The 15637-nt window shown below is 38.2% G+C and overlaps 1 protein-coding gene across 1 annotated transcript in view; it reads left to right on the forward strand.

Moving 5' to 3' along the window:
- The window catches only part of WDR49 (WD repeat domain 49), a 134147-nt gene extending 119820 nt beyond the window's left edge, over positions 1-14327 (forward strand). Inside the window, exon 19 of the mRNA XM_046003144.1 lies at positions 14081-14327. Coding sequence (XP_045859100.1) covers positions 14081-14211 — 131 coding nt within the window. The 3' untranslated portion in view covers positions 14212-14327. The remainder of the gene's footprint in view (positions 1-14080) is intronic.
- Positions 14328-15637: the final 1310 nt, after the last annotated feature.

Genomic DNA, 15637 nt, shown 5'->3' on the forward strand with positions numbered 1-15637 from the left:
ATGCTCAGACACAATAAATCCACAGAGGGAAGAAAATATTTGGCAATCTTAGCCCATCTAAGAAGGGTTCTGCCAGCTCCAGAATTTTAATTTGATCTTTGCTTCCACCACCCTCTGATAGATTTTAAAATATTAATTTCTATAATTTACCTTTTTTTGTTTGTTTTTCTGTCTGGTGCAATGAGAAGGATGACATACCACTACCTATTAAATCCTATCCAAATTATAAGTGGACATTACAAAAACTCAAGGAAACCCAAGAAAAATATATAAAAAAAGAATAATGCATCATAATAAGTTTTTGAAAGTCATGATAAAGAGAAGCCTCAGTAATTGCTAGAGAACAAAAAGATTAAAAATAAGGGCAAGAATGATAGCATACATCTGACCAAAAACCATGCCACCCAGAGTACACTGGAGAAACCATTTTTAAAGTAATGAAGGGAGTGGAAGGGTGGGGAAGAACACCCCAACCTAAAATTCTTTACTCAGCAAAAATATTCTTCAAAAGTAAAGGTGAAATGAACTCTTAAAAAAAAAAAAAAATCCTATCCAAAACCAAAATTTCTATTGAGGGGCACCTGGGTGGCTCAGTTGGTTGAGTGGCTGCCTTCAGCTCAGGTCATGATCCCAGAGTCCTGGAATCGATTCCTGCGTCGGGGTCCCAGCTCCAAAGGGAGTCTCCTTCTCCCTCTGACCTTCTACCCTCTCACACTCTCTCTCAAATTAAAAAAAAAAAAAAATTCCTATTGAAGTATTTAAAACAGGAAACTGATATGACCAGTTTTGCATTTTAGAAAGCTTTCTGGAAACTGTGTAATAAATGCTTTGTAATGAGACTGGACGGAAGGCTGCATATTATAGTACTGGGAGTTAGTTGTTTGCAGCTGGCTCTCTGCTTTGGAATCCTTATTTTGACTTCCACTAGTTGTTTATGGACAAATTACATACGCGTCTAAGTCTCAGCTTTCTCATGTGTAAAATGGGGCTAACCATGCCTGATTTTGAAGTTGTATGCTACAGCTGACTTTAGCACAGTGACTAAACACTCATTATGTACTTTAGTACATAACTAAACACTCATTAAATGGTATGTGTTATTATTTTGAAGATGGTTTGTGTTATTATTTTGAAGATAAGGAGACCCTAGGAAGGAAATAGCAAATTTGAAAAATGTTAAGGAGATTGAATTTAAAGGGTTATGTGCCTTGATGAGATGTGAACACATGTATGGTTTCTCAGGTTTCTAGCTTGGAAAACTATGTCCAAAAAAGGAGACTATTATTAAGAGAGGAAATATAAGAGAAGAAGATGGTTTAGAGATGGTTTTTAAAAAATATGTTGAGATGGAGGTGCTTGTGGGACATCAACCAAGAAAAGCTCATGCTTTTCCAAGAAACTGACTATAGTAGGAAAGAACGGCGGAAACTGAAGAGCAAGTATAGACATGTTTCAGAGATTATGTTCTTGTTATGTTCACTTTCTTGTTCTGATTTTAGCTGTAATATATGGCTGTTATAGAAAATTGGCTAGTAGAAAGTAAAGAGACCTCTAAAGAACACAGGAATATCAGATCTAACGAACAGCCACTGCACCCTCAGACCTGAGGGAGATGGAGGAAGATGCCCCTCCCAGCCGGGGCGGTCACCCAGACCCACGGGAGAGGGCTCGCCCAGGTCTCACTGGATGGTGAGGTGGCAGAGCAGCTGCAGGCTGAAGTGCTGATATTCTGCTCTCGGGTGACATGGGAAGCCATCCACAGGGAGGGGCTGCAGCTCTGAGCTCACTACAAACCCACCAAAAGAGTACAGGGGAGGCTGTTCACAGGGAGGAGTCATACTCGCAGACCTCCACTTACCTCTTGGGGTAAGCAGGAAAGCCATTCACCAGGTGGTGCCAGATAGGTGACAAGGAAGGCTGCTAGTTCTGGGCTCTGGGGTCGCCATGCTTGTACCATGGGCGTTTGGAGCTGGGAAATCCTCTGTGTGGACTTGGTCCTGGGGGAAATCATGCTGTAGGAATCTAATTGCTAGAGAAACTGCACTGCAGGAGCATGGTGACACGAGCACCCGCTTGGGAGAGAAATCCACTTCTCCAGTGTCCATCTAGGGTCCTCTCGTGACAGGGATCAGCATCAACCAACTGGCAAAAAAGATATTTACAAAGCTCTAGTCCATTATCCCAAAATAAGCAGTGAAGAGTGGATTTGGAGCTGAGGGGCAATATATTGATAACTGGCATATTACCATCTTAACTGTATTTTCATGCTTTATCCCCCCACTCCTGGCCTTTTACATTATTTTGGATCTTTTGAAATTGCAGTCAGTGTTCCCATTACATTATAAGGTATTAATGGCTATTGTTGTCTTTTGGGAGAATTTCCACTTATAAAGGAAATAGAACTTGGGAGACTCAAAGCAATAATGGTATAAAGGCAATACTTCAAGCATACCCTTGGCTTCAAATCAAGACTCTACCGCTTGCTAGCTATATGACTTTGAACAGGTCAATTGAACTTCCCGTGCCTTAGTTTCTTCAACTAAAAATGGGCGTCGTATTAGTTACTGCCCTCGTAAGGTTGCTGTGGACATTAAGTGAAATAATACAGGTGAAGCCCTTAGCATAGGACCTGATACCTACTAAGAATTTGATACATTTTCTTTCTTTTTTTTTTTTTTCCATTTTTCCATTTTATTTATTTTTTCAGCGTAACAGTATTCATTCTTTTTGCACAACACCCAGTGCTCCATGCAAAACGTGCCCTCCCCATTACCCACCACCTGTTCCCCCAACCTCCCACCCCTGACCCTTCAAAACCCTCAGGTTGTTTTTCAGAGTCCATAGTCTCTTATGGTTCGCCTCCCCTCCCCAATGTCCATAGCCCGATACATTTTCTTTATTGATATTTTACTGTTATTATTCCAATATTATTCCACTTAACAGCTCTATGCTATAGAAGTTATTATCGTCCTTATTTTCTGTAAGAGGAGTCTGTGGCCTAAACTCTGGCATTGACATAAGGAATTGGAGCATAGACCTAAAGAGTTCAAATGACTTAGCTGGTCTCACATAAAATAGTAAAAGATGGGCCCTACGTGAGGAGTGTCCACATTATTGTTGTTCGTGTTGTTACTATTTCTAGGTGTCATCTCCCTTGTTCAAATAGCATCCAAGTCATGTTCCCTAGGCAGCGTATTCTTTTTTGTAAATTCAGTTGGCCAACATATAGCACATTGTTAGTTTCAGATGTAGAATTCAGTTATTGATCAGCTGTGTATAACACCCAATGCTCATCCCATCACGTGCTTTAATCCTTAATACCCATCACCCTATTACCCCAACCTCCCCCGCCACCTCCCCTCCAGCAACCCTCAGTGTGTTCCCTGTGTAGTTGAGAGTCACTCATGGTTTGTCTTATGCCGAGCAAAATAAGTCAATCAGAGAAAAACAATGATCATACGGTTTCACTGACATGTGGAATATAAGGAATAGCACAGAGGATCATAGGGAAAAGTAGGGAAAACTGAATAGGAAGGAATCACCTAGGCAGCTTATTCTTGTACTTATTTCTGAAATCAGCCATTTTATTATAATACTACCCATTTTTATCACTTTCATTGAAAATTGTTTATCTCCTTTTCAGGAGGATGTTGCTGGATTAAAAAAAAATGTTGCTGTAAAATAGCACTTAAAAAAACCTCAATTACCAACATAACCCCCCTCCACATTTTCATTACCACAGTCTACCTTAAATCTTTGTGCTGCATTTTACACACACTCCTGCAATCCCAATAAATTACAATGTGTGGAAGGTTATTTAGCAATTGTGTGATGAGAGGCATTCTGCCAGACTTACTTTCAATATTCTAAACTATCACTTGGAACTAGGGACAGTTTCCAAACACTCCATAATCCCCTGGTGACTTTTTAGTCTTACCTACTGGGTTTTTAATGTCCTTTTGTATTCTCTTTCTTTTCCTTTCAAGTTAAAACATCTTTCATACTCTCTCTTTAGCTTCCAAGTTGTTCCCCGTGGGTTCTCAAACAGCTTGAAACCCCTCTTTGATATGCCTTATTCAAAAACCTGGCAAAGACTTAGAAATGTCTCCGGGTCAGGTTTCACCAGCAAATCCCTAGAACCCATTCATACTGTATCTGTAAAATCTTTAAAATTTCCAGTGTAGGGAAAATGCTGCATTAGTGGTACCTCAGGTGAATTGTATGGTTGTTGTTGTTCTGTCAGAGACAAAATGAGTGGGACAATTAAAGAGATGATTTTATTGTAGGCTATTGCATAGAGAGAGTATTTGTTAAAGAGGATCTCTGAGAGAAAAGGAAGCAGGCTTGAGCTGTTCAGAGGCAGGTTCATGAATCTATGAGTCTTACTAGACTTCTGGGGAAGGGTACAGAGGGTCTTATCTCAGAGTATGACACGAAAGAGAAGAGGAATTTCTTAACTGTCTCTGCTTTGCAGGAGTGCGGGGCTCAGGTAAAGTTTGACATTGTCAGACCCCTGCTTTTGTTCCGGAAATATTGCTCATCATGGAACAACCCAGAGGTGATCATAAACCTTCTGGGGGGGACAAAGGAGCGTCTCAGAAGTGGTCTTTCAAGGATTCTTTTTGGTGTTGCTTCTGTAAAACTGGTTGAACCATACATTGTGAGTTGGAGACAAAGGTCAGTTGTTCTGGGTTCTGGAGAGCCTGTGAGAAAGGGACAGCTGTAGGCACGTTGGGTCTAGACAGAGATTTGAGCTGTCAAGTTTTGGTTCTCAGTTGTAGTCAGGTGTGAGAATGGGGAGGCTTACTGTGGAGTATTGTAGTTAGAAACTAAATGAAACTGGAAGAATTGCACATCTGTAAGAATTGACAATTTGTTCATGTTAATAATCTCCAATCCAGGGATGCCTGGGTGGCTCAGTCAGTTGGGCGGCTGCCTTCCACTCAGGTCATGATCCCGGCGTCCCGGGATTGAGTCCCACATTGGGCTCCTTGTTCGGCAGGGAGCCTGCTTCTCCCTCTGCCTCTGCCTGCCACTCTGCCTGCCTGTGCTTGCTCTCTCTCTCTCTCTGACAAATAAATAAGTTAAAAAAAAAAATCTCCAGTCCAGTCTACAGGTCAGTTCTGAAACTGGTGTTTCCAAAGAAGGGGACGAAGTCAATTAAAACTCTACCAAATGAGACAGAATTTGTGTATCCATTGGTAACCCGCAATTTAAAAAGAGGGACAAAATAATTAAAAAATGGTGGATCTGACAATTTGTGGTTTTCATTGCAACACAAAATTCTCTATATAGTTCTTAAACTGTAGATGAAAATATGCACATAGACTGCTGGTAAAAATCTAACTCACTATATCTTTGCTTTTGGATATAATCTTAAATGTAGTACCAAAAAGAGAGTCCCTGATATTTCTGGAAAAGTTATTATTGGAACAAATAATTATAATACAAAAAGAAAGTATATATAGATATATTCATTCTAAGTAAGAAGTGAGAGATTGTTACATGTGATATACTCCAGGAAATTTTAGATAACTAAAGAATGAGGATAAAAGAGACATCTTAGAAGTGGAATTCCTTCCTATTATTTATATCTTTATATAATGGCATAAATCATCTTGAAAGTCACACACACACACATATCAAAATTTGGATCCTAGAAGACAGACATCATTAATATGTGAAAAACATTTTTAAAAGGTTCAAAGGATGTTCCACTATGTCTTCAGGGAAATGCAAAGTAAAACAACAATGAGATATCACTGTTCACCTATTAGAATGGCCAAAATCCAGAACACTGACAATACCAAACATTGATGAGGATATGGAACAACAGGAACTCTCATTCGTTGCTGGTGGGAAGGCAAAATGATGCAGCTACTTTGGAAGACAGTTGGCAGTTTCTTACAAAAGGAAGTATACTCTTACCACATATTCCAACAATCATGCTTCTTGGTATTTAACCAGAGGAGCGGAAAACTTATGTTCACACAAAAGCCTGTGCATAGATGTTTAAAGCAACTTTATTCATAATTGCCCAAACTTGGAAGCAACTAAGATGTCCTTCAATAAGTGAATGTATAAATAAACTGTGGTACATCCAGATAATGGCATATCATTCAGCTCTAAAAAGAAATGAGCTATGAAGCCATAAAAAGACACATGGAGGAATCTTAAATGAATATTACTAGGTGAAAGAAGCTAGCCTGAGAAGGGACATACTGATGATTCCGAATACATGACATTCTGGAAAAGGCAAAACTATGGTGAAAAGAGCAGTGGTTGCCAGAAAAGAAGAGAAGAGATGAACAGGAAGAGCACCGAGGATTTTGGGGGGACAGTGAAAATACTCTGTATGACATAACAATGAGGGATATGCCATTACTCTTTTGTCCAAACCTGTAAAATGTATACCACCAGTAGTGAACCCATAGGTAAACAATGTACCTTGAGCAATTATGATGGATCAATGTAGATTCATCCCTGGGAAAAACTATACTATTCTGGTGAGTGAGGTTGACAGAGGGAGAGGCTAAGTATGTTTGGGGACAGGGATATATGGGAAATCCTTGTACCTTCTTTGCAATTTTATTTGAAACCTAAAACTGCTCTTAAAGAAATTGAGTCTTTATCCCTGTATAAGGCCCAAATAAATTAAAATCAAAAATTAAAAAAAAATTTAGCCTTTTAAAAAAAAAGTTCAACAGGTCCTAAACTACTATTATATAAGAGTTATAGGAAGACTGTTAAAGAATTTCAACCAGTCCTCACCACCCTGCTAACAACCTGTTGCTTTGCTACCTGATTATTACTCAGTGATGGCTGAAATTAAATGACAACTTGGTAATACTGCTCTAGAGTCTAGATTCGGGAATTAGAAACTTGGTGTCAAGACATGGGCAGTGGATAATAGCATGAGCACCACCTGGGATAATGTTAGAAATGTAGCCTCACAGGCCCCAACTCAGATCTACTGAATCAGAATCTACTTTTAACAAGATTTCTGTCTGGGTAATTCTTGCACACATCGTATTTTGAAAAGCACTTATCTAGAGAACTTAGAATAAAATAGGATAAAGGATGTGAATTAGAAAGTTTTTAGAATACTATATATTCATTGATGAACAACAGCTGGTCATTGCAGTGCTCTATTTAGATGGCCATCAGGTCCTTTCTTGCTAGGGTGCCTTTGTGAGGTTTTTGCCACTATTGTTTGTCTGATACAATTTGTTGCTAATCAGGGGACAAGGGAAGCATCAGATGACAAAAGATCAGCTTTGCTTTAGTAAGTTTATCAGATCATTTTATTTCAGTGAAAATGTTTTAATAAAAAAAAAAGAAAATGTTTTAAGCCCTTCATGACCACCATATCTTTCATTTTCATTATTTTTAAAACACCTTTTGGGTATCATTGTAACAAATCTTGTTGGGCAGCCAGCTATAGACCAAAGTAATGAATGTATAAATATCATATTTTCCCAGGTAGGAAATAGTAAGTGTAAATGGTTACCAATAACGCTAGATGTCGATTTTAACGGCTGTGGTAAGTGGATGCATATATGGATATATGTCACGGTGAACCATCTTTCTTTCACCATTACAGAGCCATCTGGTCTCTGGAATCCAAGAATTCCAAAGTTTGAGAAGTGAGCCCACCCAACTTAGCTCAATTCGTATTCTTGGAGGTATCTTCACTCACTTGTTCATTTATTCAACAAATATATTTTTTGAAGTCTTCCCATGATGCCCTGTTGGGTGCTATGGGAATATGAGGTGTAATGGCAGATAAGGTCTTTGCTTTTATTGAGTTTATCACCCAGGGGAGAGACAGATAGTTAAGTATATGAAGACAAGTTTGGATAGTGATATTAATAAGAGGTATGAAGAAAATAAAGCACAATAATGTGATAAGACATGACTAGGGGAGCATCAGTGAAGGTTCCTCTGATTTTTTTGTCTGAATCTGAAAGATAGAACAGCAGTCTCGTGAAGTGTTAGGGGCAGGACACTCCAAGGACAAGGTCCAGAAGTGTAAAGCTACTGAGTTGAGAACAGGGTTGACATGTTGTGGGGTCAGAAAGAAAGTTACTCTTGCTGGGATAGTATGAGAGAGATGGAGACTAGTACGGGATGAAGTTGAGGGGGGCACAGATAGGGATCACATTATGTGGGGCCATGCAGCCTGGACAAAGACTTTGAGTTTAAGTAAATAGAAGACTTCAGGGGTCATATACATTAGCTGTTACTAGCCCTTCTAAGAGAACTACTCTTTATGATTAAAAGTTGTTGGCCCAGAAAACAAGAAGTTTGAGACTTGAAGTCCCACATAGCACCTATGTAGGAATTGAGAGGGCTTTAAGATAAACTATACATTTGAATAAACATGTGTTTTCTTTACAAGGAATAACCAACAGACTCTACTCACAAACCACCAACCTTGACACACCAGTTTATTTGACTCAAGGAGTGCACTTTGCCCTTCACAATTGTCTTGAGGTAAACAATGTACTTTATGGCAAGTGTATCAGTCAGGGTTCAGGAAAGCAGAACCAGCAGCACCATATATTGAAATTTATGACAAGGAATGGGATTATGGGATTGTGGGGGCTGACTGAGCAAGTCCAAAATGAAAAGGGCTAAATCGGGAAGGGAAGATCATGGGCAGACTGAGCACTCGTCTAAAGCTCTCCTCTACACACAGTCAGTAGAGGACAGAATGAAACTCCAGGAAACTCACCCGGATTATCCTGGATAATCTCTTTTGCTTAAAGTCCATTGATTAGGGAGTTTAATTACATCAGCAAAATCCCTTCAGAGCAACACCTAGATTAATGTTTGATTGAATAATTGGGAACTTTAGCCTTGCCAGTTAATACTTCAAAAAAGCAAGTTATCACAGCAAGGTTAAAGACATTCCTTTATAATCTTAAACAAGCTCAATAAACAGTTAATGGTCTCTTAGATGTTTCACACAATCATTGCAGACTCACTCACATTATCGTGTGACAACATTATGCCATTAACCAACAGATGTTGTTACTCTGAATAGTAAGAGGAATTGATCAGTATTACCTGTTTAGAAGGTATTAGGTTAATGACATCATTTTTGCAACATGAAAGAGTTTGCCAGTGAAGCCAAGAGGTTGCTTAATGGGCCTCATCTCTTTTGAGTATTAGTAGTTGCTGGGAGTTTTAGTGTTCCGGGGAAAATTGGAAGCCAGATCGCAAGCAGGCAGCATTTCTGGGTAAGCATTTCAGGCGCCTTTCCGAAAAAAGATCTCAGAGGAAAAGGACCCAACTCTAAAACTCCAATAGTTTGCTGAGATTGATTTTCTCATTCTGAATAAATAGCTATTTTTATGAATAATGATGTATCTGTAGTTTTATATACATGTATTTAGAGACCTCCCCAAATTGTAAGCTTTGGGCCCAGGGAACAAGGATCTGCCCCTGTATGTGAATTTTTTTTATCATTTTTTTAACTCAAAAAAATTAATTATTCAGGTAAGACTGCCTCTCTTTAGATCTGCAAGAGCCTAACAGTCATTGGTTCACTGTCCTGAAACCCAGTCAATTATGATGCAAATTCCTCACATAGTTGAGAAATATATCAGTAAAACAGCGAGAGTTTATTTCAAAAGGAACATACTTTCAAAAGGAACAGTGGACCTCAGGAGAGCTCTACGGCATTCAGAATGACTTGTGATTCTCAAATGCTAATCTGCAGTCATACGGGACAGAATCAACTGATGTATGGAAATCCATAGACCTTGTGCTGCTGGTATTAGGCAAATGCAAAGTATATTCATTTGTAGATTTGCTTAAGAGGTAGTTCTAGGTTTATTCATTTTTGTCCTATCACAAGAAAACAAAATACACACTAATCAAATATCGAGCACATAAAAAATTATCCAGTGAGAAGTCTCCCTCTCTTCCTCGATACGGACTTGTCCAGTTCCGAGTATCACCTACTTCTGGCACCCACTTCTCCAAGTCTCTGTGTATTCTCTGATGTTTTCTCTATACATTGATGATTTTAGATTTTGACCTCTGCTTTCTTTGGGTTTGGATTTGCCTGCTATGCTCTTCTAATCCTTCTATTTCAAATTTTTAGAATCACTTCATTTTAGATGTGTGTTGGGTTTTACTTTTGATCCAACTAAAAAGTCATTTTTTTATCATGAAATCGGGCACATTTAAATTGATCAATATAGGGACGCCTGGGTTGCTCAGTGGGTTAAAACCTCTGCCTTCAGCTCAGGTCATGAGCTCAGTGTCCTGGGATCGAGCCCCGCATCGGGCTCTCTGCTCAGCGGGGAGCCTGCTTCCCCCTCTCTCTGCCTGCTTCTCTGCCTACTTGTGATCTCTCTCTCTCTCTCTGTGTGTCAAATAAATAAATTAATTAATTAAAAAAATAAATTGATTAATATATTAGATATTTTGATTTGGTACTTCTCACACTCTTTTATGCCATATATTATTTATATGTTTTTTAAAGTTTTCACTGGATCTGTAATTTTTTTGTTGTTTTTACTTCAGGAGGGTGTTATTTATTTGTTCTAGTGGTACCTTTATACTCAGAGGTTTATGTAATTCTTCTAGCCCTTCAGTTTTCTAGGACAGTAACTATTACATCCATGCTGACTGATGATAAAATGAGCATGTTTCTTCATTCCTCTTCTTTTCCACTAACTAATTTTATTCAATAATTTGATCTTTCTTTGAGCTGATTTTATTTTGTTACATTTACTTCTACGGCCATATTACTTGTTGTTTTAAGTCCTTTGCCTCTTAGCTGTCACTGATTTATTATGAATGAAGCTGCTTCTCCCTCACTCTTCTAGTTTTTGTTAGTTTTATCATTTCTACATTGTCAGGCTTGTGGCTTCTACCTTCTGTCTTGTTATCCTAAACTGAATTTATTTTAATCCCACTTCTACTTTTAAAAACATTCAGGGCTCACTACTTTTTCTAAATTTTCCTCAGTCATGTACTAATTTATTTTGTAGAAATTTCCTCAAAAAGTTCTCTTAGAAACACTAGTCCCTGAATTCCCCGCATGTTGAAACTCTTTGTAACTTTAAGATTTGTGGCACAGTTTCAGTCTGTATCATATCCGTATCTCACACATTGTTTCCTTGATTTCCTTGTTGGTGTTGCTCTACTGCCTTCTGGTATCGATCATTACTATGAAGATAGATAATGTAAGACATCCATTTCTCTCCTTTTGAGTGACTTGATCATTTTGTCTGACTGCCAAATGAATCTCTTTGAAGTCTAATAATTTTACTAAGATTTGCTTTGTTTGACTATTCTCACTCTCTTCTTCCTGGTGCCACAGTATGTCCTTTCTGTGTATGTCATATTGTCTCTGCTGTAAGGAAAACTTCATACACGATGCCTTCAAATATTTGTTCTGCTCTGGCGTTCTTTCTTTCTTTTTTTTTTTTTTTCTCATTTTATTTATTTTTTCAGCGTAACAGTATTCATTCTTTTTGCACAACACCCAGTGCTCCATGCAAAACGTGCCCTCTCCATTACCCACCACCTGTTCCCCCAACCTCCCACCCCTGACCCTTCAAAACCCTCAGGTTGTTTTTCAGAGTCCATAGTCTCTTATGGTTCGCTTCCCCTCCCCAATGTCCATAGCCCGCTCCCCCTCCCCCAATCCCACCTCCCTCTGGCGTTCTTTCTTAAGGACTCAGTGATGCTTGTGTTGTTGGATCTATTTCTTTTTCAGTATCACTTTCCTCTCTCATATCTTCTCTTACTTTTCATCTTGTTATTTTTGCTTCACTCATCTGTAAATTCTGCTCCCCATTATGTTGCCCCATAGTCTATTCTTGCTCGAGAGATTTTTCCTGAGTTCTGCCAGATCACTTTCCTCATTTCCTGTTGTGCCATTTCCTGACTTCTTTCACTTCTGTTCTGTGATCTTGCTTCACAGAGGTAAGTGCTCTTTCAAGTTTTAAAATTTAACTTGTGACAGAGTGCTCAGTAACAATATGTATCTATGTAACAATGGCAATATTTCTCTGGTGGTGGTCTGTGTATTGATTAGTTCTGTTCTTTTTGAAAATTTGAAAATTGCTTCACAGAGGTAAGTGCTCTTTCAAGTTTTAAAATTTAACTTGTGACAGAGTGCTCAGTAACAATATGTATCTATGTAACAATGGCAATATTTCTCTGGTGGTGGTCTGTGTATTGATTAGTTCTGTTCTTTTTGAAAATTTGTTTTGTTATGGTTCTCATTTTGCTTATAGTCCTCTGTCTCTGCTATGCCACTTTTAAAAAACACGTTTACTTCCTCTCTTAATTATTTAGTCTTAATGAGTTGGGGGCTTTAGACTTGAAATTTATAGTAGGTTCTGAGGTGAGAGCTTGTGACATGGGATTGGAATGGCCTTCAATGTTTACAGCCTGTGGGGGCAGACTGTTTTTAGCAAAAAATGGCTCATGTGCGTGATTCTTTATGTAGTCCTGCCTCATCTCTTTCACTGAATATAATGGGGTATTGTGGAGGGCCTTTGCTTCCAGCCTTAGTCACCTCTGTTTACATTCATTGATATGAATGAAAGATAAAGTATTTGTACTACAGGGTGGGCCCTTTACCTTTAGTGCGCGTCTTTTTGCTAGACCTTTCTGAGATGCTATGGCAGCTGGCATTCTTACACTTTCCATACTCATCACTTTATCTTGCGTAACTTCTGCCCACCGTGAGCTCTTGCCCTTCTCCACATTTTGCAGACTGCAATTTACCTCTATCTTTGGGCTTTACTCATGTGGAGTCTATTTGCCAAATTATATTTTTCTCATTTTCCCTGTTGTTCTCGTATAATATCCAAGAGAAAAAGTGGAAAGATATTGACTTATACAATCATGTTGGTATGGGAAGTGGAGAGGGTTTTTTTTTTTTTTTCCCCCAATCCAAATATACAAAGATGGCATGGTACTGTGAGGTTGTTCTACTTTTCTGTAGTTTATGTCATATTCCTTGGGCTCAGCATTTAAATTGTTCCTTTGTCTTGCTCCAACCTCATTCTCTCTATATTTTGAACTTCGATCACATTGTACTGAATTATTGGGAATAATCAAAATAAGGGCTCTTGTTTCTCGACATATTTATTTGCTTTGTTCCCTCTAGTTGACATTTCCTTCCCACCTTGCCAACTCTTCCTCATGTCCATGGTCCTTCCTATCAACTCAAAATCCTACCTGGACTTCAATATCTACATCAAATAGTGTTTAAATCTTAAAGATTTTCCCCTGATCTCTGCATTTTCTTAGAATCTCTTGATACATTTCACCACAGCTTCTGTTGCTCATATTTTCTTAGAACTGTATCTTATTGTACTTGAACTTTTGGTTATTTGGGCACTGTTCCTCCTTTCTACCAGTGGGAAGAAAGTCTGTGACTTAGTCATATTTGTGCCCCATTTACGCCTGAGCATAGACCATTGTGCATAATATACATTCAGTAAACATTTGTTGAAATGATAAAATTAAGCAAAAGGCCAAAATTATTTTCTTGAATACGTGGCACAATTTCCTCCTACTTCTTACTGATGCATAATATAGCCACTCATGGGGATAATTTGACTCTTTTTTTCAGAAGCCACAGATCCCTGCAGATCCAAGAATCTTACAAGGACATGATTGCAGATGCACTTGTTTAGTCATGCAGACAGTCAAACTGTGTTTTGATTATTTTAATTGTCTTATTTCAATACAGAATAATTTGTTCTTGGCTTTTTATGAGTCTTTGATAGCTGTTAAATAGATTAAAAAGCAAAAGTGGAAAACACAAGCTTCTTTAGTCTTCTACTGTGAAATGGTGGATCTCTATCATGATATAAATACATTAATAGAACAAACTCTGTGAAAATTTAACTTTTTAATTTAAATTGAAGTAAAAGGAATAGCAGGAGCTTCAGAGAAAATTCCTCCAAATACACTCGCGGTTTTAGAAACATAACAAATTTTTGGATGAATTGAAACAAGAATTTTCTCCCCACTATTTCATTTAATTGAGTCTCTTACCAAGTATAATTTCCATGTCATTTTCTTCATCATTTCGTAGCTTTGAAAGCCGTATTTGATGAGAAAAACCTGTTCCCCAAAGAAATTCTGGATCGGGAACGAAGAGCCAAGCAATTATGTCAAGAAACAAGTAGTGAAGTGAAGATGAAAAGAAATAAGAAGCAATTATAATTGAAAGAGAAATAAATATTTCATTGTCACATGAAGTATGAATATAGAACACATATAAGGAATCAAGAATTCTGTGCCATTCTTTTACTTTATATTTAAACTTCAGGAAGTTTTGTTTTCAGACAATGTCTTAGTGCTGCTTTTATCCATCACCTTTCACTTTCTGTGTATTCTCAATAAAAGATAGATCGACTAAAGAGGAGGCAGTATCAACTGTCATCATTTGTTCTCAAGTGGTTTTATGTAAAAATGTACATTTTCAGAACAATGTATTCTAACCAGTTGCACTTCTGGTTACTTCAACAGACAACTATTTTTGATCAATTTTTATTATAAAAGCTGCCTTGAAGTTAAATATGAAAAACACAAACACAGTGACTATCAGCAAACTTAACCAAGAAGCCATTCTATGTATTTACACACTTTCTAGTTTCTTTTATTTAATATTTTTGAAGATTTTATTTATTTACTTAGAGTAGGAGCAGGGGATGGCAGAGAGGCAGAGAGAGAGGGCAAAAGAAACTCCCCGCTGAGCAGGGAGCCTGATGCAGAGCTTGATCTCAGGACCCTGAGATCATGACCTGAGCCGAAGGCAGATGCTTAACCGACTGAGCCACCCAGGTGCCCCTCTAGTTTCTTTTAAAATGATTCTGTAAATGTCAGTAGGACTGTTCCCATTCATTTTCACAGACCTACATCTATTCTTCTGTGTACTTACTGAGAAATTACTGCATATGTTCTACTCCTGTATTTGGTTTTACATATTCTTGAGAGGCATAGCACAACCAAAGAGGTAATAACCTTGGAAATAAAAAAATCAAAGAGACTGAAGCTATATATATAGGACTCACTCTATGTAGAAGCTCAAGTAGGAAATGTTTGGCTCTGAAACACAATGCCTCACTTTTCTATCCATTTTTCTTTATAAATATCATCATCTACAAGGTAACCAGTATTCTTATGCTTCTTTATACAATGTTCTGTAGGAGTAATTAATAAATTCATTTGTATACCTTTAATTATTTACTACACGTTTGCATTTTAAAGAGTTCTTGGAAAAATGTGGTGTGTGTTTTTTTTTAAAGATTTTATTTATTTGACAGAGAGAGATCACCAGTAGGCAGAGAGGCAGGCAGAAAGAAAGAGAGAGAGAGAGAGAAGCAGGCTCCCCACTGAGCAGAGAGCCTGATGCAGGGCTCAATCCCAGAACCCTGAGATCATGACCTGAGCCGAAGGCAGAGGCTTAACCCACTGAGCCACCCAGGTGCCCCCAAAATGTGTTATTTTAAGAGGAATTTTGGTATAGCACGCAATTAAAGAAATAACAATATATAGGAACATACTCTGTTCAGTAACTGTAAAACTTCTTTCTGCTTAAGCCTCCCAAGAATCATTTTAGGGTTAAAATCTGAGATTTGGGGGCGCC

Source organism: Meles meles, chromosome 4 (assembly GCF_922984935.1).
Source record: "Meles meles chromosome 4, mMelMel3.1 paternal haplotype, whole genome shotgun sequence".
Taxonomy (NCBI): Eukaryota; Metazoa; Chordata; class Mammalia; order Carnivora; family Mustelidae; genus Meles; species Meles meles.